Source organism: Trachurus japonicus, chromosome 6 (genome assembly GCF_045865225.1).
Source record: "Trachurus japonicus isolate A0001 chromosome 6, Traja_1.0".
Classification (NCBI taxonomy): Eukaryota; Metazoa; Chordata; class Actinopteri; order Carangiformes; family Carangidae; genus Trachurus; species Trachurus japonicus.
In genome coordinates this window covers 20,702,382-20,727,379 of record NC_140912.1, presented here as the reverse complement: position 1 = coordinate 20,727,379, position 24,998 = coordinate 20,702,382, and the positions used below count along the sequence as shown (strand labels likewise).

The 24,998-nt window shown below is 42.8% G+C and overlaps 1 protein-coding gene across 4 annotated transcripts in view; it reads left to right on the top strand.

Annotated features, from left to right (window-relative positions):
• The window catches only part of osbpl5 (oxysterol binding protein-like 5), a 40,903-nt gene extending 17,075 nt beyond the window's left edge, over positions 1-23,828 (top strand). Inside the window, exons 1-22 of one of the 4 annotated variants that reach the window (XM_085779688.1) lie at positions 6,617-8,943; positions 9,122-9,277; positions 9,535-9,608; positions 10,957-11,037; positions 11,377-11,478; positions 11,759-11,962; positions 12,793-12,877; positions 13,003-13,165; positions 16,834-17,047; positions 17,229-17,413; positions 17,559-17,640; positions 18,446-18,544; positions 18,752-18,848; positions 19,012-19,110; positions 19,536-19,633; positions 19,776-19,865; positions 20,103-20,239; positions 20,436-20,615; positions 20,710-20,839; positions 21,095-21,209; positions 21,305-21,407; positions 22,019-23,828. In XM_085779688.1, the coding sequence (XP_085635814.1) occupies positions 9,142-9,277; positions 9,535-9,608; positions 10,957-11,037; positions 11,377-11,478; positions 11,759-11,962; positions 12,793-12,877; positions 13,003-13,165; positions 16,834-17,047; positions 17,229-17,413; positions 17,559-17,640; positions 18,446-18,544; positions 18,752-18,848; positions 19,012-19,110; positions 19,536-19,633; positions 19,776-19,865; positions 20,103-20,239; positions 20,436-20,615; positions 20,710-20,839; positions 21,095-21,209; positions 21,305-21,407; positions 22,019-22,154 (2,610 nt within the window). In that variant the 5' untranslated portion in view covers positions 6,617-8,943; positions 9,122-9,141 and the 3' untranslated portion in view covers positions 22,155-23,828. Of the gene's footprint in view, positions 1-6,616; positions 8,944-9,121; positions 9,278-9,534; positions 9,609-10,956; positions 11,038-11,376; positions 11,479-11,758; positions 11,963-12,792; positions 12,878-13,002; positions 13,166-16,833; positions 17,048-17,228; positions 17,414-17,558; positions 17,641-18,445; positions 18,545-18,751; positions 18,849-19,011; positions 19,111-19,535; positions 19,634-19,775; positions 19,866-20,102; positions 20,240-20,435; positions 20,616-20,709; positions 20,840-21,094; positions 21,210-21,304; positions 21,408-22,018 lie in introns of those variants that run through there. The other 3 variants (XM_085779687.1, XM_085779691.1, XM_085779690.1) reach the window with 3 other exon arrangements.
• The last annotated feature ends 1,170 nt before the right edge of the window (positions 23,829-24,998 follow it).

Sequence of the window (24,998 nt, the reverse complement as noted above, 5' to 3'; positions counted from 1 at the left end):
TTCCTCGTCTCTCCAGCAGACAGGCAGAGGATCCCCCCCCTGCCCTCACCACAGCCCCTCCCCTGAGAACCACACTTTGTCCAGGCTCTAGTCTGAGTTGGCTTAATCAAACACAAGCTCATTTTCTCTCCCCTTTGTCTATATCTATTTCACTGCTACCTCTATAGCTCATTATTTCCTTTTCTGTCACAGAGGGTCTCTGCCAAATAAAAAGGCCAGACAGGGCCTTTAAAATGCTGCAGCCATTTGAAGTGGAGCAGGGAATCCAATTTACATAGCCCTTATATATAATTTAAAGTGCAATGTGATAAGTAAAATTAACCGATATGTTGCTTTTTCATGCCTTGACTTTTTCAAGCTTTGACAGTGGAAATGCAGGTCTGACATTTAGAGCAGTGAGGCGGTGTCGTGTAGACTTGGGGTACTTTAACAGGAAAATTGTTGCTGTTGTCAAACTCTTAGATATTGTCATAAATCAATTGCTTTTCTGGTAAATAAGCACAGTCATCTGCTGCCAAGACATTTCTTCTACTTTCACCTTCATGTATCCATCAAACATTTTCTCATAACGCCCCACCCGGCTCGGCTCTCAAACATCTGCACAATGAAAACTGAGAGTTGTGAAATTGCTGTTGACCTCTGACTCTCCCTTGATGCAATTAGGGGTCGGGGTGCCTTTCTGAAGGCTGAAAATTAATTGGGTAGAGAGGGAAATCACCTCTCTACTTCTACCAATCAGATTCTCTCAGGCAGGCAGGCAGGAGATCCAGATCACACGCTTTGATGTTACCAGCCCACATTTCTTAGTTAGTCATGCTTCTTTGAACTATCATTTACTACGTCCTCTCCACAGTTTTATCTTCACAGTCCACTTCTTTTCTGTTCTATCTCGCTGGTGATAAGAGGAGAAGTTAAAGATGGCTGAGCCGGTCCCACAGACTGTTTGTAATCTTGATTTAGTGAATCTTGAGTACGTTTAGGAGTCTGGATCAGTGTGTGTTTGCATCACAATGTACTGTACTGTATGTGCGATACAGTGTGCAGGCAGATGCATGTTTTTGTTCAGAAAGTGCTGTCAGATGTGTTTCTGTATCAGGTTCCCTCCGCTGACAATGAGAATGTCCTTAATGGTGTTGAAGTGGTGCTGCACACACAGAGTGTCCTTAATGCTCCGAGTGGAGCAACATGAGAATGAATTCGAGTGAGGATGCGTCAGTGCAAGTCAAAGTCACGGCTGCAGAGTCTCACCACGGAGACTTTATATGTTCTGCTATCGTCTCTCTGTGTGTACACGTGTGTGCATGCGTTCTTGTCTGTTGCACTTTGATGTAAACGAAGGGAGCCATGCTGGCACCACTGCTGGACCCCTTCTCATCAGCTCAGCCTGGCTAGGCCGGTTTTCACACACACACATACACACACACCACTCCTGGCCTGGATCCAACCGTATAGACAGCCAGCTGGCTTGGTCTGCCGGGTCAAACATGGCTCCAGTGTGTGTGCCGGGGGGGCATGCTCTCTAATTCAGATTTATTCTATGAAAGCAAATGTGAAGAAAATGCAAAGCAAATTATATTTTTAGATTTGCATGTAATACGTCTGAAGTCTTTGAAATAAATAAGTCTGTTCGAGCAAGTGGTGCTGCAGCTGTATGATTTATTGTTCAGGGAATGATAATGCAAAGTAATGGAGGCCCATGTGTAACGAGTTGGAGGAAAGTCAGTGATATTAGTTTCTGTCTTAGAAATTTGGTATAAATGAACACAGCTTTTTTTTTCTCACTTCAATTTTTTTTTTTCAAAGAGCGACATAACTGCCTCATCAATCAGTTAGGAATATAACCACATTGAACATTGTTGTTGATGGACTGACTGAACTTGACTTTTCACTAAGCGTGTCTGACATTCTCCGATGATCCAGTATGCATGCAGATACATGTTACATCTAACAATACAAAATGATACTGACGAGCCTGTAATGAAAGCAGCAGCTCTACATTTTGCAGTGTGGTTAGTGTTTTTTGTGGTGATACTCTTTTTTGTTTCATACGCTACAGCTTGCTTTAGAGCCTGTGCGCATGGTGTCAGACGTTTTGTACAGTGTGATAATTTGTAACAGGAAGGTGTCTGGGGGGGGGGGGTACAAACACACACACAAGCACAAGCCGAGAGATTTTTTTTTTGATTAGGATTAGTTTTGGATCTGTGCTCGTGTTTTCATGTAGCTGTATCTCTGGTTCTGTTCTCAGATGCATAATGGATTGTATTTGCACCCCTGCGTTTCACCCGCAGCCTGTACCTGAATCCGAGCTCCTTTCCTACCCCCTCGAAGGGAATCCAAGGTATCATTTGCAGCCTATGTTTACCTTGCTCTTCCCTCCTCCCTGACCAAACTCTCTGTTCTCAGAAACCTGCTCTATGTACAGAGGGAGGCTGTTTTCCCCTGCCAGTCTAACCTGAAGCTCAAGGAATAGTTAAAGCATTGTGCCCAAGTGACAAATTCTTTGCTCAGGGGCATACAATTAAAATTCAAAGAGGACCAGTTAAACTAGATCATGGCAAAGGAGGGGGGTAAATAATAACTCCTCCACTAATGGCTCTTTTCTCATTTCACGGGAAGGATAAGAGCTGCAATAAGTGCGGCAAACTACATAGCAGAGAGCTGATTAAAAATGTGCATCTAATAATGTTGTGCTTAATTTTAGAAAAGTTTCCCCTTCTCTTCATTTTTGGTAGCGTCATCTCAATCTCAACAGTCCCAACCCCTCTATTAGGGAGGGGAGGGGGTGGGAACTCTGAGTAGGACAGGGTGGATGTTGGGTTTACAAAGGTGTAGTTAACATTTACCATGGTTATGGACCACCCGAGTCTCCGCAGATGTAAAAAGGGGTTTCCTATTTTAAGCAAGATCTAATGGGAAGTCTTGGTGGAAAGCATTTTCTCCATGTGCATTCCTTAAAATATACCTGCTCCCCCCGCAAGACTCAGAATAGAACGACTAAACCACACATCCTCCCACAGAGTGTCACAAAATTAGACCATGTGTCTGCTTTTTTTAAACAGTAACAGTAGACCTAGTTCTGCCTTCTGCACGTCCTCCTAGACACACTACTTACAGTTTTTAGATTTCTCCTTCCCTTTTACTTGGTAGAAGATATTCTTTAAATATTTTAAATATAAAACATAAAAGTGGATGGTAGACGGTACCAGTTTCTAAGACTAACTCTGCCTTTAAAAAAAATCAGGTCAACTTTTCTAACATGGGAGTGGTGGAGCTGTGACAGTTGCTTAAAATATTTCTGCTGCTTAGGTTCGGTCAAGGCGGATGTATGCATTTCCTGGGAATGATTGTTATAAAAGTTTGATTTACTGCAGTCGGATGAATGAGCATATGTGTCCCCAGGCAGCTTTGTTTGTGCCTTGACCTCGATTCTTAATGCTTTCAGCCACACTATGGATAATGCTTAAACACCATGCATGCCCCAGGGTCAACTTTTATTGTTGATTACGGGATGTGTTTTCCCGCCAATAATAATTGTTCCAATAAAGGAACAATAAAGGAAACTGAACAGGTGGGTCTTGTGAGGATAGAAACAATGCGTCTGAACAAAGTGCTGCAATAGAAGAGTATAGAGGCACTGCAGATGAGCAAATGAAAGAATAAATGTCTGCACATCCTTCTTGTGCGTGTGCTGCACTCTTACTATGATGATGAAATGATTCCCATTTATTTTCTTTCTTCTTCTTTTTTACAGTCAGTAAAAAAACAGTCTGTTTGCTACAGTACAGTATGTTGCTAGCTTCATTGCTGATGCACATACAGTGCTTGGCAACAGCCCATTGGTGTATATCTAGGTCATGTGGCCATCCATTAGTCCTGTTGTCACTGGGGAGAGGGGGTTAACAGGGTTGGGGGTGCTGAAGGGAGGAGAGATGGAGAGATGGAAGGATGAAGGGAGCGTCTGGACTTAATCTGTGCCATTATATTAGGAACAGCTGGCTGCTGGTATTAGAAGGCTCTCACACTCTCACACACAAGCTGAGTCCATACTGTGAGACACACATGTACACACACACACACAGAAACTTATTTGGCTTCTGCGTATTTATCGAGTCGAGAGTGTATTTATGTAGCAGTAGCATTGTTTAGTCTCTCTAAACAAAGTATCCTTTTGAAATTGATACTCCGATGGCGGTGTTGTGGGTATATTCCATGGATGTATTATAAATCCATGGTATATTCTCACTCAACCCTTTATTTATTTATTATTTTTCCTCATAATTAATACAAGAGATTGAGCTCAAAATTAGTAAAAATTACTTAGTACTGCTCTATAGTACTATAATACTGCTCTGTAGCCCACGAGTTACCACAGGCAGTTACCCATATGTATTGTAAACAAATATCGTAGATGATAGTTAACCATCACCATATCAGCTCAATTTGGTGGTGATATAGTGTGTATGTTCTGTTCATTTGTGGCTTTTGAAGACCACCACTTTACTGAAATGTGTGTGTGTGTGTTGGGCGCACACGTCTGTCTGCTGTTTGACCTTAGCGAGGAATGACAGAGGGGACAGAGGGTGAAGGGCCACCATGAGTGCTAAATTGGGGAACTTAAACTCCATATGACATTTTCCACCAAAAATAGCGGAAGAGTTGATAGCTTTGGTTTCATCGTTATTTAGGATTGCTGGACATCATCATCATGTGTGAAGTTTGAATTTTTACCAGAAGGAAAACATTGAATAGTGGACAGGAGCAGAGCTTTGGAAAAAACACTGGGATTGATTTTTGTAAAGCACGGTTGGTTAGGGGATGTTAAAAGCTATGGCACAGTGTGGGAGAATGAAATGGACAGGAAAACTTGTGTTTTTCAAAGTTAGTAAAGCGTATTAACATTATACAGGTTAGAACATGTCAACATGTTTCCTTCCAGACACCTCCCTCTTTTTTCCCTCTGCTTTTCTCCCAGTTGGCGTAGTGATTACTGAAATCAAGGGTGCCCCATGTGACCTGCTGTCACATGGGGCACAGTGCTTCCACCTTGATAAGGTAGCTGTGGGCCGCACACTGTTGTTGTTGTTGTTGCTTTATCTGTCCTCCCTCTCATAGTTCAAGGTTAATGTGCGACGCAGGAATGTGTGTTATTGACCGTGCTGGTGCTGCTACTTTACTCTTATCTTTTCCACGAGATGTTCATATCACCTGGTCAATATTAGTTTAGCACCTGCATAGCACAGATGAAGTTAATGTTAGCCTAGCTGGGCAAACTCTGGTGAGCTGAGGTGAAGCATGATTGCATGTGGCGTTTCAATATTAACAGAAGGGCAACCAAAGGGTAGAATGACTGCCCTTGAATTTCCACTGGACAGCTTCACACATATTTCTCTTCATATTTAAAATAAATGGGATCTGGAAAAACCCTACTTTTTTTTTTACTCTGGAGAGAAAAGAGGGCTCCTCCTCCCATTTCAGTGTTTTCAGTGTCCTGACCAGGCCACAAAAGGTAAACCGTCATCACCATGTGTATTTATGAGGGTCACACTGATATATGTAAATGACCTTTTGCTACCGATGCCCAGTTATGTTTCCCCTCACGGTGGCACCTTCTCCATTTCACATTATTAAGTCCTCTCTTACTTCTGTTACGACCAACACTGCACTTCTTACCCTCGGAGGATTATAGGCGCCAACTATTTAGATTGATGTTTTGACATTCATTTGATTTTATTACGTTTTGTTACGAACATTCAAGGGCAAACGTATCTGCATCTGCAGGTATTTGTGGGGATGTGTTTTAATGCTCCTGGGCATGTATTTCATAAACTCTCAGGAACTCAATGAGCAACATTTCACTGAAAGACGTTTCCTCATTATGTGTTTGGATGATGATGGTGGTGGTGGAGAGTGGTAGTCTCTGCCAAAATTATAAATGTGATGCCCCTTGCTTTTCTACAGTGCAATAGATAAGGAGATCTGACTTCTTCAGGGACTGATGTGGGAAGTGTAATCACCCTGCAAGCATCTTAGTAAGCAAATGATAGAGAAGGAAGGCGGCACAGTTAACAATAACAACGACACGCTGATGGCAGCAGCAATCACGGATGCAGCAATAAGTGACTTGTGGAAAAAGACTAACACAACAAGCAAGCCTGGTGTTTGGAGATACTTTGTATTTGACATGGATCTACAAGTTCAAGTCATAGACAATAAAAAGCCAGTAAAAAAAAACGTATCCAAACAGCTTAAAGACACGCATCCAGGTCTGTATGCAGAATTCAGGGTGAGTGAGTTTCAGTGCTTAATGTCCTGAAATGTAGCAGTTGTTTGTGAATTACGGCAGCTCTGCAACGCTTTTGCAATGTTCACTAAAGCTAACGTCAGCTTGTTTACCATGAGACAGGTACACACAACAAGAGTAGGCATCTGCTTTCACCATCCAGTCTATCAAAATATAACACTCACTTTTCACACCATACGTCCGTCATGTTAGTCGATAAACTGCTGTGTGACCATGTGGAGGTGTGTTAAATTGAGATCTGGCGACTGTAAAATTAATATTAATTGCACACTTATCAAGCCGTTTAGAAATGACCTCCGTGCAGCATCGGTGTAACATTTATTATGTTTCTTGACTCATTTATTCATGTTTTGCTGTTAATTCGTCACCTGTGTGTGTATGTGTGTTTGTGTGTTACGTGTACTCAGCGGCCTGCTCCACCACTAGCTACTGCTGAGATTGGCTTTCTCTTCGTCCTTGGAACTACATCGTGTGCATGTGTAATCCTCCAGTCTGCAGCAACGAGGCAGGCACACTCAGACACACACAGAGTCACGTATGCACAGGACACACACTCATTCTCTACGCTTACGTCATTCAACTCTTACACGCTCACGCAACGTGCACACGCTCTCTACCGGCATGTCCACTGTATAGGCTCAACTGAAGGGCCCACACATAACACAAACACATTAAGTATGCCGGGATGCCACACCCATGCTCAGTCTAGACTGCGTAATGTGCTCGGACACAGTCGTTTTCCCAACAAATCCCGCCCTGCAGCTGTCAGAACCAGCTGTGATTGGTTGGTCCTGTCGGTCTGCATGTCTGCCCACATCTTGACCCGCCTTAGGGCCTCTACTTTAAGTGGTATTAATTCTATGTATGTGTGTGTGTGTGTGTGTGTGTGCGCCTGTACAGTTTGGCAGCCGCGGCTTGTGCTATCTGCTCTGTAATACCGAAGCTCGAAGCTCTTTTCCATGCAGCCTGCACCGCACTCAGGGTTCAGCACTGTGCTACACATGCACATGCACTGCAGCAATAGACTTCTATTTTTAGACCTGCCCCACAAGGACAAATAAGGCTCCTTTTCGGGAAGAACAAATTTACCTTTTCACCGTCATATCTTGGGTTGTTCATAGCTGGTTCTTTGGGAGGACAAAAGAGAAGAGAGGGTGGGAGGAAGAAATGCACAGAGGAGATTGCAAGATCAGAAATTAAAAAGGAGAGTCAAGCAGTTGAGGGAATGAGTCACAGAGGCAGAAAGGGAAAATAGAGGGAAGCAGGGAGTGGCGTGACGAGTATACGGATGTGAGTGTTCTTGTGTATATTAAATATGTAAGGACCAGTGGAGGGAGGGCTCAGTTGTTTACAGTCATGCCTCCTATAGCATCACATGCAGTTTCCACTTCAAACATTGTCAACCCACAGGTTTTCACTTGTGTCACTCACCAGTAAGCCCTCTGCTCTCGCCTCATGCACCAACTCAACAACGTGGAAGAGTCGGGAGATGAATCGGTCTGTGAGAATATTCTATGAATGAATTTTTATGTAACGCGCTCTTCTTGGATGTTGTAATTGAGGACCAGTGGGCGAGACTGCTCTGTAGGCTGCGAGTCAGAGGGGTCTTGTGTCTACTGTGTGTGTTTGCGCACTGAGAGAAAATGAATAGGATTATATTGATCTAAGCGGAGCACAGTGTGGCCGTTCAGACAGTCCCAGGTGGTAACAGTTACGCTCCATTAACCTCAGTGTTTTACCGTCAGCCCTGATTTGCTATGATCAGCTCGGCACCCATTTGAACAAGCAGAATGATCCGTCTGGAAACGGCCGTGACCCCTGACAGTTATTTATAACATGCTATGAATTTTTGGCAACTTGACAGAAGTGACAGAGCTCAGTAGAGGAGAAAACTGTGTCCCAGGTATCAGAGAACAACACATCCTTACAGAAGGTGCAGAAGACACAACTCTGACTTTATGTGCAGACTTGTGTACAGGATTTATAGTTTGTGTATGTGTGTTTTTTTTTTATTTTTATCTTTGTCCTCTTTCTGTAGACACAGTAGCCTAAAAATATGACTCATCCACTCACCTCTGCAAATTACAGCACAGTGACAATGTTAAGCTGCAGAGCCACAGCTTGATCCTGCACATGTCTGCATCTGTCCTCTTTTGTGTGCCGAGATGTGCATCTCATTAGCGGACAGGAATCCTTGTGATGGATACCACGGGAATGAGGGAAGAAACCAGTATTTTCTCTCTGGTGTAGATGGAGGCCTGTTGTTGCAGGACGACCGGCGCGATGATGGAGGAATAGTGGTAATGGTGGTGGGGGTCGTGTCGGACAGTGAGTCTCTGTAGACTGGGTGGTTGGGCCCTCTGTCTGTCATATACTCTGACAATGTGCAGTCTGAACTGCTTGTCACTGCCACGCACAGTGCCATTATGTAGACAGGCTGACATGTCCTGGCATAGTAGGTCTTTGTTAGCGGAGGGGAGGAGAGAAAGTGTGGGGTTCCCGAGAGATGGATATACACAGAGCGGAGGAGTGACGATGGCGTTTGAGAGCTCACAGTTGGTGACAAACGGGAGTGGAAACGAGTAAGATCAGATTCAAGGAAAGGGACACTGAGGCAGGATGGATCGCTCCATTGACATGTTTGTAAATTCTATTATCCCAGTGCATCAGAATGAAAGCATCGGATTGATATTTGAACTTGTTAAATGTTCTTTTGTTTTTGTCTGAACTTTCTTTCTCATTCTCTCTGTTTCCTTCTTCCTTTCCACCTTATCCCTCCCCTACTTTTTTTTTTTTTTTTTGCTTCTCCGTCTGCAGAGGACGAGCAGGTTGTCAGGATGAAGGAGGAGAATTTGTTCCATCGGAGGTTCTCTCTGTGCCCCAATGCCACCTCCCCACCCAAAATTGACCCCCGCACCCTCACGCGGAACCTGTCTTATGGAGGAGACAACGACCTCTACAACCTCAGCCCAGGTAAAAGACCTGAGACATCACACCTGACACATGGGATGTGAATATGACTGATATTACAGTGACGTGTGATTCCATTGTCTGTTAAATCACATGTCGTACTATGTTTTACTGTTTTTTTTTTTATCTCATACCAATCAAAGAACCTCAGCTGCTGCTTTTTAACTGCTTTTGGGGCTGCCTTGCTTTAATTGTCTGTCAGCAGGTTTATTCACACGAGTTAATTTGTATGTGACTTGTGTGTTGTGGGTTCCCACCAGGCAATGAGACAGACAGGAACGGTCTCTCCATGCTGAGTAATGAACTTAGTCCTGCCCAATCACCAGGCAGCAAGGTAAGATGAGAGTTTTCGATTGGGCAGCTCTGTAACTGACTCGTCGGGTCAGGGTGCAGCCCCTTTTTGAATTCTGTGATGATTTATTTTCTACAACCTGAAACACATACAAGAAGTTAAAGAACGGCAAACTACAATTGTTGAGGTCTTGTGTGTAGAGGAAGTCCTGAAATATAAGGGTGGTTTAACAAGTGGATCATGAACTGTTTGAGATGTAGACTTGTAGAAAGCAGCACTAATAAACTCAGAATCACTAATTTATTAACTCAAAAAGCTGAAACCGGTGTAGTAAAGTCATGCAAAAGCTGTGAAATTTTATATTTGAGCGCCATGGTGGGAACTGTGTCTTTAGCACCACAAGCCATTTATGTGGCAGCTGGGACTTTTGTTGTCCTGGTGCTGCTTCTCTTGCATATGCTGCATTAGTCCTGACAACCTTGTGTCCATTCCTTGGTAATACTAATGAGGAGTGGTCAATAAATGTCTCAGTGGCAGCCATGTGGTCGCATATTGTCTCGTCTCTTCTCCCGTTGCTGCTTTGCCTCGCCTTGTCTTGCAATATTGCTTATTTATATGTGGAATAATTCTCAGGCGCAGCTGCATCTGTAGCCCTTTGCCCCCCTCGTCCATCCTGTGAGTCCTTTTGGGACAATGAGACAGACTGAGCACAGCCAAATGCTTGCACATAGTCATTTATAGTGGGTTGCAGCTGTCTACTACTCCTGAAGAATAGCTTCTTTCCACACAAATAGATAAGTCTAAGTGCCTGTGTGGGCTCCTCAAATAATATTGTGAGTCATATTGGATTTAGTGCATAAAGAACAAGTGGTTATGTAATTACACATTGCAGTGAAATTACAGGATAACTTACTACTGAGATTCTGATCTCTGCTTACCCGATTAGTGGAGAGACCATCAGCCAGTGCCTTTAGCCGTCTAACCAAGGAGATCAGAGGGTTTGTGGCTGCAACATCAGAGCTGGCTGCCTGCTACGTAGCCTTGCTGACTGAAAGGGGCCACCCACCTGTTTCACACAAACTTATGGCCGAACAGATGTGCCACATGGCAACAGGAACAATTGAATAATGCTCTGTTCAAAAGGCAGGCAGGCCAAGTTAGGTAACTCCTGGTGCAGTAAATCCGAAATTAATCACCATTATTCTAAAATTTGATAAGATGGAACTATTTATGTATACTATTTATTAAAACATTGACGGTCCATTATTTTTAAATCGTTTGTTTTCGCCAGGATCAGTTTTAATAGCTTATGGTGTTTTTCTTTATTTTCAACTCTCTTTTCGTCCTCCTCCTCACCCTTTCTGATCATCTCCCCTCTTCTCTCCTTCAGTCTGAGTCCAGGATGTTTAATGGTGTCGAGAAGGACTGTCCCTCCCCTACAGAGAAGCTGGCCCGGAAGGAGTCTCTCAAGGTCCGTGTCCCTTCCTTGCTTGAGACAGCTGTGAGAACTGCCTGCGTTATTATGCACTGTAGCATTCACATACTATTACTCTGCACTCAGTGGGGAAAATATACCCCAGCTTGGAATCTTTTGACAAATTTCTAAATTATATTTTTTAACATGTCACCCTTAATAATGTGTTAAAAATAAGCAACAATATTTCATGTTGATTAAAACCACAGGCTAAATGATGACTGGATTGTTTGGCTCTGCTTCCATCTAGTGTCGCATTTCAGACCCAGTTCTCTAACCTGTGAGACTGATGACTCATTCATGTGAGTGTGTGTCTTTTCTTTTTCTTTTTCACAGGTCCAAAAGCAGAATTACAGGCAAGAGAAGAAACGGGCAACAAAAGAACTGTTCAGTGCACTAAAGGACCCCAGTGTTGTCATCATGTCCAACTGGCTAAAGGTACAGTTACGTTGTCCCAACAGTTTAACAGAGAGCAGTTACATTAACAAGACACTAATAACACTTAAAAAAAAGAAAAATCATCCATCTTGTGAACCTTTTGGTATTTATCAGCCTTGATATAATTTGCAAATCATTTGTTACACATTCTTTTGCAACTCTGCAAAACATGTCATCTCATGGTGAAATAACATCCCACTCCTTGGGTTTCCTAGATATTCTCATACTGAAATCAAATGATCGCTCTCTCTTTTTTTTTTTTATCGATGTTGCTCTTTAGATCCGTGGCTCCTTAAAGGGTTGGACCAAGCTGTGGTGTGCCCTAAAGCCTGGAGTTCTTTTGATCTATAAGACCCCCAAAACAGACCACTGGGTGGGCACCGTGCTCCTGAGTGCATGTAAGCTGATAGAGAGACCCTCGAAGAAGGACGGTTTCTGCTTCAAGCTCTACCACCCACTGGACAAATCCATCTGGGCAGTCAAGGTCAGACATGTTTGTAGGCTCAATATTATTTCCATGGCTCCAGTAGTAACTGAGGTAACACTTTGTAATAAGTACACACTGTTAAGAATTAGTTAAGCATTAATAAATACTAAATTCTTCATTTATAATGCATGAATACTCACTAGTATGTAGTTTATAAATACAGTTAGTGCTTATCTATGATGAGTAAAACATTCTAAACTGTGTTGATAAACTACATACTAATGCTTACTGCAATAGTGTGTACTTATTATAAAGTGTTGCCGTAACTGATAATCAGGACTGCTTCAGTGGTCTTGCTTATACCATCTAAGATATAAATAAACATAATTATTCAACATAAGGTTAACTGTACAACTATTATGTCAAGATGTAAGTGTCAGGAAAGTCTGATTTTGCTCTTTTGCAAGAGGGGTTTTGCTTGTATAAACACATGTATCTAAGATTAGAAAAATTCTGACATGAGTGCCACCTAGTGGTTGTTTTGTATTATGCAGTTGTGTAACAAGCACTGAGCTGTTAAAAAAAAAAAAGAAGCTCTTTTCCACATATTTTTTTTGCTGTTGTCTAACTGATGGTACTTAATTTTTTTCAGTTAAGCAACACAGGATGAAAAAGCAATTAATTTAATGCTGTTTTGTCAGCAGTCGAAAAAAATCTATCTTTGAGTTAACTCTCACCACTCATAGTTTGGATTTTTAAGTAATAATATTTCTGTTCAGTGCTCCATTGTGCTCAATTCTGGCCCCTCAGAGAGCCATTTATTTCTGTTGGTACAACATAACTGCAGTTGCATGAAGCACGAGTCACTCTTTCATCCATATGCTCAGGGTCCCAAAGGAGAAAATGTTGGCTCCATCACACAGCCTCTACCCAGCAACTACCTGATCTTCAGAGCTGCCTCAGAGTCTGATGGTGAGTCTGGTGTGCGGTTGCCTCAGCGGGAAGTGTACGATCTTGCATATTTTATTCATTATTTTCACAGGCAGGATTTATTCAAGGTATTCCTTTCCATCTTTTAAATATATCTGTCTCTTCAGGCCGGTGCTGGATGGATGCCCTGGAGCTGGCTCTCAGCTGCTCAAGTCTATACAAGCTGACAGCCAAAGCAGCGAGGGAAGGAGACATCAGCACGTCTTCAGAGTCTTCCCATATACTCCACCTGCTGCAGTCTACTGCACTCACTGACACGGAGCTGCTACAGTGAGTAATATACACTCAGCTGCATACACCGAAAGTCACTCAGATGTAAAGTAATTCAACTCCATTTCACATTCATTACTTGCTGTTATTGCATTGACTACATTTCCTGTAATCACACTCCAAGTTGTTACATTTGCCAATCTACACACAAGACTGTTGGCATTGCTCCCAAACACATTGACACTTGTCTTATTAATGCAGAATCCAGAAATTTCCAGATATAAAATAGAGTCTCTATAGAATCTCGATGCTCAGAATCACATCTGTGGAAACGTGACCACTCAGAGATTTTCTTTGCTAAATGCAAAACACCAGCCCCCGATGAAGGTTAGCCATGTTTTGCTATGTAGTGCTAGTAACATCATATGTAATTCCTTTTTTTTTTTAAGTATATTTTTTGGGGCTTTTTTACCGTTAATGGACAAGATAGTTGAGAGAGAGAGACAGGAAATGGGAGGCAGAGAAGGTGGGAATGACACGCAGGATAGGAAAAGCTGGCTTTCCAAAAATATTATCTGAATATGTACCCACTGAACAAAATTACAGTTTAAAATGCAATGACAAATTCAGTATAATCACACTCTTTTACCACTGTCTTTAGGAAGCTACTCACTCTGTAATGTATGTTTACACTAGACAGGGATAGTATTATTTAGAAATAGAAGATCCTGCCATGATTAATCATAATCAAGGTTGGACCGTAATAGTTGCCCAGTTGCCCAAGGCAACCAGCTCCTGACCATCAAACATGTAATTAAGTTAAGGGGCCCATTTTGAAAACCATGTTTCCCATCTTCAAAATAATTAGCAGTAATTCTTTGGTTTAAAATAGAAAGTGAAGTGGAAACTTATCCAAGACTTGAAAGGTCTGATGATGATAAACACACAGAAAAATCAAAGTCGAGTACAACAGAGTCGACACAACTGAGTCCTCATTTCAAAATAGAAATGCATCAAAATAACTTTCCAGCAGCACGTCGCCACATTGTAACGACAAAATCAAAAGCTGATTTACCCTTGAGAATCAATTCCTCTGCAAATGGAACATCTCAGCAGTGTCCCCGTGCTCAGTCTCACATTGTTTCATTTTGCTTTGTTAGCGCAGGTAAATTACACAACTTCAGGATATCTGTGGGCCTTACCTCTGTGTATGATCTCTGTTGTCTGTGCATGTGTGTCTGTGTGTGATGATAGAGAGGGAAAGTGTGTCGTTTTTTTGTTGACGAATGTTGTGGAATAATTGCATAGAATTGCAGTGTGACTCCTCTCTTGTGCTCAACAGTACAGAGCATTGTGTGATGTTGTCCTAGTTTGATCCCCTCATGTAATCATCTTTTTTGCATTAGAACATTAGGATCCAGTAAACTCCTTGAATTGAGCTCAGCTTCACTGAGTGTACAAAAAAACCCTGTGTCTGAAACTCTTCCAGCCAGGATTTGCTGCTGACAATTATGTTGTCTGTGAAATATTCTGCTTTATAAGGAGAGTTTGAAATGAGAGACTGTGGCAATTCCGACTACGAACGTGAACAGCATCCATTTTTAGTTTGCTGTGAAGATAGCTCTCTCTTAAGGTACAGCTGTTTGTTGCTGTGAATTGTATTGTTTGTCATGAATTAGTAATAATATTGGTTGATGTGCCTCTGCTGAGGATTATTCAGTCTTTTCATGCACCACTTATTCCCCCATTTCTGCGTGAACGTGTGCATCAGTGTCTGTGTACTGTTTGCATCATACATTAGACGTCCTTTTTTCTCCCCACCCCTCTCCTCCCCTGGTTACCTCCTCCATCCATCCCAGCTTTCCCTCCTCCCCCTGCTCCTCCCGCCTGCATCCAATCGCAGCAGCCCGTGCAGTCACATGACAGACAGAGGAGCAGGAAGATGGAGTAGAGTGTGAGCCATTCCCCACCCAGAAAAGAGACGGCAGCAACACAACCGTTGCCAGCCTGCACACACACACACACTCACTCTCACTCTCACATGCACAGTTGCACACAGACAGAAACACACACACACGCACACACACACACCCATACACACATTCAGGAAGCAGGTGTGCCAGAGAGACGGAAGCGGCACTGCACCTTTTTAGACAGTAGATTAAAAACATAACCACCCACTCTGGAGAAGAGATAAGGACAGACCGTGTCTCTGGTTGGACGAACTGCTAACATCATTGATGGTGTGTTGATTTCTGGGGGAAGAGTTTGTCTGTATGCTGCATGTCTCTGAGGTAAGACAATCTGCTTCTGTTCCAGGGCGTGTTTGGGTTAATAAGTAACATCACTGGTTGGTTAGGGATTCACAGAGTACGCAGGAATGTGATTGTGCAGGTTTGCTCTGCTGAGCCCTCCAGCATTTTGAAAATTGAACTCTTTTCCATTGTTGTTTGCTCAAACAAGCCGATTCCTTGATTTCTGTAACCATAATAATCCCATCCCTGAATGGTGGTTCAACGTGACACACTACAGTTGTCTTGCACATCATAATGTTTGACTGTATTTGTGTGGACTCTAAGCGTGGCTTAGATATGCTTATTATTAAAAATGACTTTAATGTGTATGTGACAGTCTCTTTGAGAGAGTCACACACTGAGTGTGCTTTGTACAGACGTCCACTGTCTGGATCTGTGAAACGGCTGTAGGATTTGAACAGCGATGTTTCTTCATAGCTGTCGATGTAACCTTCATTCTTTTCCCTCTGCTAGTCTCACTTCTCCTTTCTTTGACCGTTTATAAGCTGATGTCTGGCTTTCTTCTTTACTGTGTTTCTCTGTTTTAACTTTGCTCTGGTTTGGTAAAGTGCTGACTGACCTGATGTCTGGGTTTGATCTGTTCAAGAGTGGAAAATTCCACAGTGAGAAAATAATAATTCTGCACCAGATGCAGTTTTGAAATTGCTGTTCTTAAACTTTGGTTTGTGTGTATGCGTGTATGTGTGCATTTGTGGGCGTGTGTGTACTCTGTGTGTACTCTGTGTGTACTCTGTGTGTACTCTGTGTGTGTGTGCATGCAAAGCACCTGAATGTGAATGCATTATCCTCTTTGTGTACAGTGCCCTGATTGTAGCCCGTCACATTCAGACCAGGTTAATGGGAGGTGTGAATCATGGGATGATGAGGATGAGGTAGTGCCCTGGTTGTCCCGGCAACCAGACGGATCAGGTTTACCAAATTCATTCAAAAAGCTTTTTATACCTCTGTGCTCGTGACAAACAGGGTTAGAGGTATTATGTTTTTTTATGTGGTTTGTCTGTCCCCTTGTGAAGGCGCTAGGGACCAACAAACGTCCATTTGAAACAGGATGTAGGGATTACATTTCATCAGGGTCACAAGGGATTTTTTTTTCGGATTAAACAAATTAAACAAATATTCACTTTCACTCAGAGATGCACTGATCAGATTTGGGTGGCCAAATGTAAAAGTCATGGTGGCCAATCAAAATCTATTAAAACACTACCATTAAAGATGTAAAATTGTTAACTCCGGAAGCACCTCATTAAGTTCTGATGTTATTAGTCTTGGTATGTGATCTTGAACAGCTTTTCCTCAGTAGGATTTCAGGGCTTAATCAGCGAGTGGATGTGCAGTAGCAGGGAAATGGTTTAGTATCAGTGTCGCTAAATACAGTTCTAACGTTGTTGTTCACTTCTCCTCTGTTACTATTAGGTTGAATGACACTGTGCTGCTGGGCAATCACCACATGGAGCATGACGGCTTTTCAGACAAATCGGAGCGCGAGGCTCATGACGACTGGGACACTACGGCCAATGAGAATGGTGGGAGGCTGACGGAGGAGAGCGACATGGACCAATCGGACGAGCTGTCCCCGGGGCCACAGGCCACAGCCTACGTAGAGCAGAGCACAGAGGAGATGGCGGAGGTGAGGCCCCAAGTTCATAGATGTGTATGCAGAGAGCTCCGCCTTTAATTTGACCCATTTTGTTAAATAAAACAAGGAGCATTGTACAGTAGTTGTTGTAGCCTACGGTATGTTAGTTTATGTATGGACACCATCATCCTCACTCATGTGCCCCTTCCTCTGTCTATATGTCTTACTTCAGGCCGGTGAGGCGTCCCAAGTGGAAACTGTGTCAGAGGAGAACAAAGGTCTGATCTGGGGCCTGCTGAAGCAGCTGCGGCCGGGCATGGATCTGTCCAAGGTGGTGCTGCCCACCTTCATCCTGGAGCCTCGCTCCTTCCTGGACAAGCTGTCTGACTACTACTACCATGCTGACCTGCTCTCACAGTCCGTGACTTAAGAGTCTTATAAATAGTTTAAAGTAGAAAGCGTGTGTGTGTGTGTGTGTGTGTGCATATTTTAATATTTCTCTTCAAAGAAAGACAGATGGAGAATCTCTTCACAATTGTGTCTCGCTGTCCCTTCACCACAGAGCTGTGCTGGAGGAGAGCGCATATGGTCGGATCAAGCAGGTGTTGAGATGGTACTTGTCTGGTTTCTATAAGAAGCCTAAGGTAAGATTTGTTCATGCTCAGATAGCTTGTTAATATTCTCATCCTTGTTTTCTTTTTTTTTCTTTTTTTTTTTGCAACACCTGTTCTTGGATAAAGGCTTGTTTTGTTTTAAAGATGATTAAATTAACTACAATTAAATAAAATCTAGTATAAGTATGGAGAGAAGAGACCTGTCAATGGATGCTTCCTCATTCTGGTTTTCAGTTTATACTCACTCTTTCCTGTCAAGCTCTTGGGATCAGCTGTTTTTGGGATCACTGAATGATTTTTTCTTAGTGTTAGCAGTTTTTAGACCATTTTTTCAGATTCACTTTCCTCTAACATGACATTCTGTGACACTGCATTACTCTGACACTTGACAAATGATTTGGTACATGGTCAGCCTCTGCAATGAAAACTCATTTCCAATTGTTATGGATTTATTTATTATAGTTCCTGTACATTCAACATTTTTGGGGCTGATGACCTCTGAGAGACATGCAGTAGGTTGAGACCAGTCTTAATCTATACTGGCGTTTGTCTGCTGAATTACTAAATGCTAGACAAGACAAGTGGTAATGTCTTCCATAATGCTTCATGTCTACGACTTGACTGTTTTAATCTGTGACACTGTGGGTTGTCCGCATTGTAATTGGTCCACATCACTGGGTGTTGGTTAACTGTAAAGAAACAGTAATCTTGGATAGAATTAAAAACACATATTGAGCTGTTTCTAGTTTCTACCTTTGCCTTGAAAGCAAAAACCAGTTTGTGTCAGAAGAGGTTTACATTGATACTAATGCTGCCGTCTCTGTTTTTCTCTCAGGGTCTGAAGAAGCCTTACAATCCAATTCTGGGAGAAACATTTCGTTGCTGCTGGCTTCACCCTCAGACCAACAGCTGCACTTTCTACATAGCCGAACAGGTTAAACCAGATTAATAACTGAAATGTGCACCCGGATGTGATTCATCCCATGTGTGAAATGTTCTGCACAATTTGACAAGCACACAGGGCACACACACACACCTGTGAACGGCAGCACGTGTAAAATGCAATTCATGCCAGAGGATATGTGACACCTCTCTTTCTCACTCTGCTGCTCCAATGTCTGCCTCCTTTCCCCCCTGCCAGGTGTCGCACCATCCGCCCATCTCTGCCTTTTATATCTGCAATAGGAAGGATGGTTTTTCAATCAGTGGAAGCATCCTGGCCAAGTCCAAGTTCTATGGTACGCAGTGTTATACAATATATAATCAGTACAGACCAATGCACAACAATGTGGTTTAAGGTTTGGTCAGCATTTTTGGAGTCGAGATAAATTCCCAGCGGCAAAATGAATGGCTCTCAGTGTCTCTTATATCATGAGCGTCTCCGTCCTTCTGCTGTGACAGGTAACTCTCTGTCGGCCATCCTGGACGGCAAAGCCAGGCTGCTGTTCTTTGGCAGGGACGAGGAGTATGTCATCACCATGCCCTACGCTCACTGCAAAGGTAACGGGTTTACAGAAGATAATGATGACCATAACTATCACTAAATCTGTTCATGCTCTCGTTGCTATGTTACCACCGGCCCTATGTTCCCATGACAAATATAATCTCCTTCATGTTGCCTCATCTCTTTGTATACGACTACTGTGAATTGTATTGTGTGGAGAAGATACTGTAGAACAGGACAAAAGGTCCATTGATGCTGTTACATTAATGACAGTCTTACATAACCAAAGATGGCTCTAATACAATATACTTAATACATTGCTTAATATATAAACTCGCCTATCACAGATATTACGATAAGCTGAGTTTGGGCTGTAAGGTTTTAATATATTATATTACAACACTGTAACTGGCATTTATCCATCCAATAGGATGTTTTTGCATTCTGTGCTGTTGATACACTTTAATACTGTCTCCTGTAGGAATCCTCTATGGCACTATGACACTAGAGCTTGGCGGGAAGGTGACCATTGAGTGTGAGAAAACAAAATGTTTCACAGAGCTGGAATTCAAACTAAAGGTATATTTCCAAATAATTGTCTGTGTAAATTTAGCTTGACTAATTGTTTTTTTTCTTGCTTTGTGATTTTGCTGGTTCAGTAGTTTGCGTCTAATAGCGTTAGAGCAGTTTTAGTGAAGGTGTTCGATGACTGTCTCTGCAGCCTTTCCTCGGAGGCTCCTGCTCCGTGAATCAGATCAGCGGGAAGATCTTCGTGGGAGAGGAGCTGATGGCCAACGTCGACGGACACTGGGTGAGAGTTTAACACTGTCTCTGCCTGCTGACTCCAGTCTCTTACCCTCTCTGCCTCTCGCTCCCTGCCCATGACATTTCAGTAATTCTCAGTAGTAATTAGAGGCAGAATTGGTAATTAAAGGTTTAAGAGCAGCGGGGACACACAGTAACGGTTTAGAGGGGCTCTCACAGTTCGCCAGAGACTGTGGTGTCTGTGTGATGGTACTGAACATTTTGTTGCCTTTGTTGCAATCAGGACAACGAAGTGTTCATTCACGAGAAGCGCTCAGGCCACCAGGAGACGCTGTGGAACCCTAGTGCAGACATCCGCAACAGCCGCCTCAAGAGACAAGTGGTACAGATGGAGCAGCAAGGAGAGTTTGAGTCTGAAAGGTAAAAACCACACAACTGTGTCAACACTTGATTTAAAAGTGGATCTTTGGAGTAAACAAACAGTGGAAATGCCGTAAAAGAGCATTTTTACAGCAAACATTTTTTACCTGCAAAGGTCAGGACTGGTAACTAGTAGGATTAGTCATTACTCCAACAACATGTACCGCATTTGCATCTGATTTCCCTGTCTTGGCAGACTGTGGCAGCACGTGACCAGTGCCATCATGGATCGGGACCAGCTGCGGGCCACCCAGGAGAAGTTTGTGCTGGAGGAAGCTCAGCGGAGAGAGGCCAGGGAGAGAGGAGAGAAACCCTGGATCTCACGACTTTTCCATCAGGACCCCGTCACCTCAGAGTGGACCTACAGGCACCTGGAGTATGAACACGCAGACACCAAGCAAACATGTTCTCATTCAACCAAACGTGACGTGCACAGATTGAACTAACTAACATGTTGTCATGTTCGGCAGCACGCGACCGTGGGACCCCGAGCGCTGCCTGGTTCAGTTCGAGAAGGACGGAGTGATTCAGACACATGAGAGAAGCCAGAGACAACACAATGGACTGTCCTTCAGCCACAGCTGGGCCAGCCAGCAGAAGGTCAGACAGACTAGTCACAAAATACCAGAGCTGTATTTCTGTATCATTACTGCTTTGTCAGTGACATTTTGTCAAAGTGAAGGCTGCTTCACTTCCTTTTGCCGCTGACATTTAGGCACAGACATCAGCCCTTTTCATCCTCACTTGTTATTTGCTACAGCGATGCACAGACAGTTAAATTTCATCCCGATCCAGGTGTTGTCATATGTGAAGTTTGAACTACTTAAAAGTAAAATCTCCTCTACCTCTGCCCAGGCCGAGGTGAATGGGAAGCACAGGAAGGCCAGCAGCCAGCCGTCCAGCTGCAGCCAGAACACGGAGAGCAGCAGCACCACGCCAGAGCCCACACACGAGTCCTCGGACAATGAAGGTGAGGTGCATACACACACACAAACACACACCTCGCTAATGCACATTTTTTTAATGCATGGCCTAAATCTTATGGCCTATCTGCCCTGTGCCCAGGCTTTTCAAACCAGTGTGCACGGTGCAGTAAAGAGGTGAAGGACATCGCTCTGATCGAGGCTTCCATCACGTCTATACAGAAGACTCAGCAGGATATTCAGAGGTGAGAATAAAACTTTTACACACATACATTGGTAAAGGCAGAAGAAGACAGAAGTAAATATCCTTCCAAAGAGTAATGATGTTACTGAATATTTACTTTTTCTGTTGTGCACAAATTAAAGCATAAGGTGTCATGACTGGTGACTGACTTCATTTTGCGTCGACAAACAATTTAAATTCATAAAATGACTATTTGTTTCACGGCATGAACAAGTACAGTAGTTTGTGTTTATTCCTTTATTGTTATTGCACGCATGCATGTCAATCGTTCAATTGTTGGATTTAAGATGTCATTAGAACCTAGTAGATCTACCGGGTTGTGTTTTGAGAGATTTTTGTGCTTCTATTGTAGTGAGTTTCTTAGATTGAAGGACAATTCCAGTGTTTACATGTTCATTTAACTGTGACAAGAACTGAGCCGGTCAACCAAACGGTGGCTTTTCCTTCTCAGATCAGTTTTGTAACTGAAGGATTTTCCTTAAGTCTTTAGAATATAACCACAAATCTGAAAAATAAACAGTCTCAAAATGCCTTATCCTTTAAGACGTGTCAAATAAACTGCAGCTGAACGGTCTAACACGTGTTCATCCTGACCCTTCTCTCTCCCTGTAGGAACCTGGTGGCTCTGAGTCGTCAGCTGGCTCGTCAGAGGGCAACAGAAGACAACGTGTCGATAACGGGCCGTCACTGTCTCATCCTCTGCGTTCTGCTCCTCTCGCAGCTCCTCCTCAACTACGTCTTCACCTGAGCCCACTCCTCAGGGAGGAGTTTCCCTCTGGCACTGATCTGGCATTAGATCCCTCCATAAAGCACAGACTCTAATCAGCATAGGGGGGCCGGACAGACCTCGGATCAGTGTCAGGGGAGCAACTTTGTCCCTTTGTTTCCTCTAAGAGGGGAAGAGCACGGACATTATAGCAATAAACACAGCCACAGCCACCGCCTGTCAGTCATCTGCAGAGAGGAACGGCACCCCCTAGTGTAGCCAGACTGAAACACCACCGGCACCCATGCACTTTGGACAGGAAAGGAGGGATGAAAGGCAAGCGCGGCTAAAAAAAAAAAAAAGATGAAATGTATGATTAAAATGAAGAATGATTTTGAAAAAAAAAAAAAAGAAATGACAGAGAGGATGTTTCACCATTCCTTAGTGTCTTTTTATATTGCCCTGCAATACTGTTTATCTGTGAGTGTGCTTGTATGTGTGTTGTTCATACCTACCGTAGGCCCTATGGGCACAGGCAGATCACCGCTTGGACTTCTCCTTCTCCCCTTCCACTCCAGATTTTGGGCCTTAACGCTGAAGCCAAAAAAAAGAAGAAGCAGAAGAAGAAGAAGAAGAAGAAGAAGTAGAAAAACACAACGTAAACAAACGAAGACGGAAAATCTTCCAACAGTGCAATTCTTTGTGTTTTGTATCGATGTACGCTCAAATACACTCTGTCTCGTCTTTTGATGATGATGATTTTACCAAAACAGTATTTATAATCTGAAAGATCAAAGAGTACTTGTTTACAGGGAGCACTGTGTGTGTTCGTAGTGACACACAGGAAGGAAGGATCATGGGAAAGAGGCAGGGCAGAGAGCCAAACAGAGTGTCTTTGAATTTGTGTGCCTGTAGTGCTGTAACTGAAGGGATAATAGCATAGCACTGCTTTGGTCTAGACCACGACACTAGTGTGTACAATCAGTTATGTAAAGAAGCAGAATGTGGGGGAAGAAAGAGAGAACAAGTGGAAAAAACAAGAAAAAATGTTGATTCTTAGGCCTAATAGAAGGAGTTTGAGTGTGTGCATCTTGGTTCACACCATGTTCAAGTGACTGTTTGAAGATGTAAACACTTAGTAATGAGTTGCTTGTTTATTCTTTTAATCAGTTTGTATATATTTGTCTGACGGTCATTGTTTCAAAAAGAGATTTCAGAATGTATTTATTGGGTGATTAACCTTGATTTTCCTAATCTAATTCAGCTTGGAGGACAAAGACCAGGGGTGACAATCACTCTCCCGTGGTCGCAGGGGGTTGATCATACTTTATGTATGTGCGTGCGTATGCGTCAGTGTGAGGGAGCACATGTGTGCGAGTAAGCCATTATGAGTTGTGCTAAAACAGAGCCGGGTCTGTGATCTTGGTTTTTAGCCCCTAGAATTTCAGTCGCCATTGCCAGTACTGATCTACCTGACGGGAGGGAATCGGAGAGCACAAGAAGGACGTCGACTCTTTGAATGCTTTTATTCACACTTTAATTTTTAATTATTTTTTCTTTATTTTCCTCTTTTCTACTCTACTGCCATGTCGTTGGGATTCTACATGCCAGATATTTTTGTCATATGGAACAAAACCACAGAGTAATGATGTTGCCCGATGTTTTCATTCATACCTGTTGCATACTGTAGCACTACAGTAAAACATTTTAACCCTGTGCTGACTTGACTCGTTCGTGTCTTTACTGTAAAAGGACAAGTGCATCCACTGTCCTCAAAAAAAAAAAAAAAGTATTTGAATATTCTCCACCAGAGGGAGATGTTGATGTGGGTAAAATATTGGTCATATCTTGACTGAAGCAGCCGGGCTGCTAATTCCAGGCATTATATTGGGTTTAAATGAAAGACAGTGTCAGACTAGACAAAACTACACAAAGATCTTTGAATCTCTTGATGTGACAAAGATCCATACAGCAGCCCACACACACACACACAGACATAATACTCAGCAACTTCTTTTTTAGACGGGGGAGGCAACATTTTTGGTGTAAATTACATGGAACTGTGGTGAGTGGTTGACCGATGTGGTTACTGTGTAGAGCCGTGAGCACGAGCCTGAGAGTTGAACCTGAGCAGGTGAAAATCTCTTGGTAGACGCCACATGGATCAACAGATCTACCACACACAGATTTAAGCCCCAGTGAGGGGTAGCAGGATTGTGTTAAAGAGTCCCGTAACAGTGCAGTAGGCCTGACGAGTGATTGATGTCCTGAAGTAGAACTAAAGTTATTGTAATATAGTTATAAAGTGTGAATTTTAATTGGATTCAGTGGTTAGACATTTTATAGAATGCTAATGTGTATGCAAATTTCTGCTGCCTGCCATGACAGTGTATGTGTATGGCCCTGCTGCTGCCCATTTCATGGTGCTTTATTAGAGGAAGACGACAATACTTTTCAACTAGTGGTGCCACTACACCACTGTCCATAAACATTAACTAAAACAACAGCACCAATTTAAATATCCCAAAAAGTAAAATCACACGGAAAAGAAAAGAAAATGATTTGCGTGACACTTATAAAGTTAAACAGTCCTTTATTTCCTCTTTAATCCTGTGTGTTGATGTGAGCGATGGCACAACAGAGTGTCATTTTGCTTTCTAGAGAATCTCTTTGAAGTGTGATTAGGTGAATACCTGACATATCAGAGAGTCAGGTCTATCCAAACAGAGATTAAACTACTGAAGAGGAATGTGCTTGTGGTTTAGTGCTCACTGTCACTACTTGGAGCCTTTGGTGTGGTTCAACCTGATATGAACTTTTCATCTGTCACCTAAAGCATTATGTATTATTAACCACATACAAACACTTTTATACACCGAAGGCTAC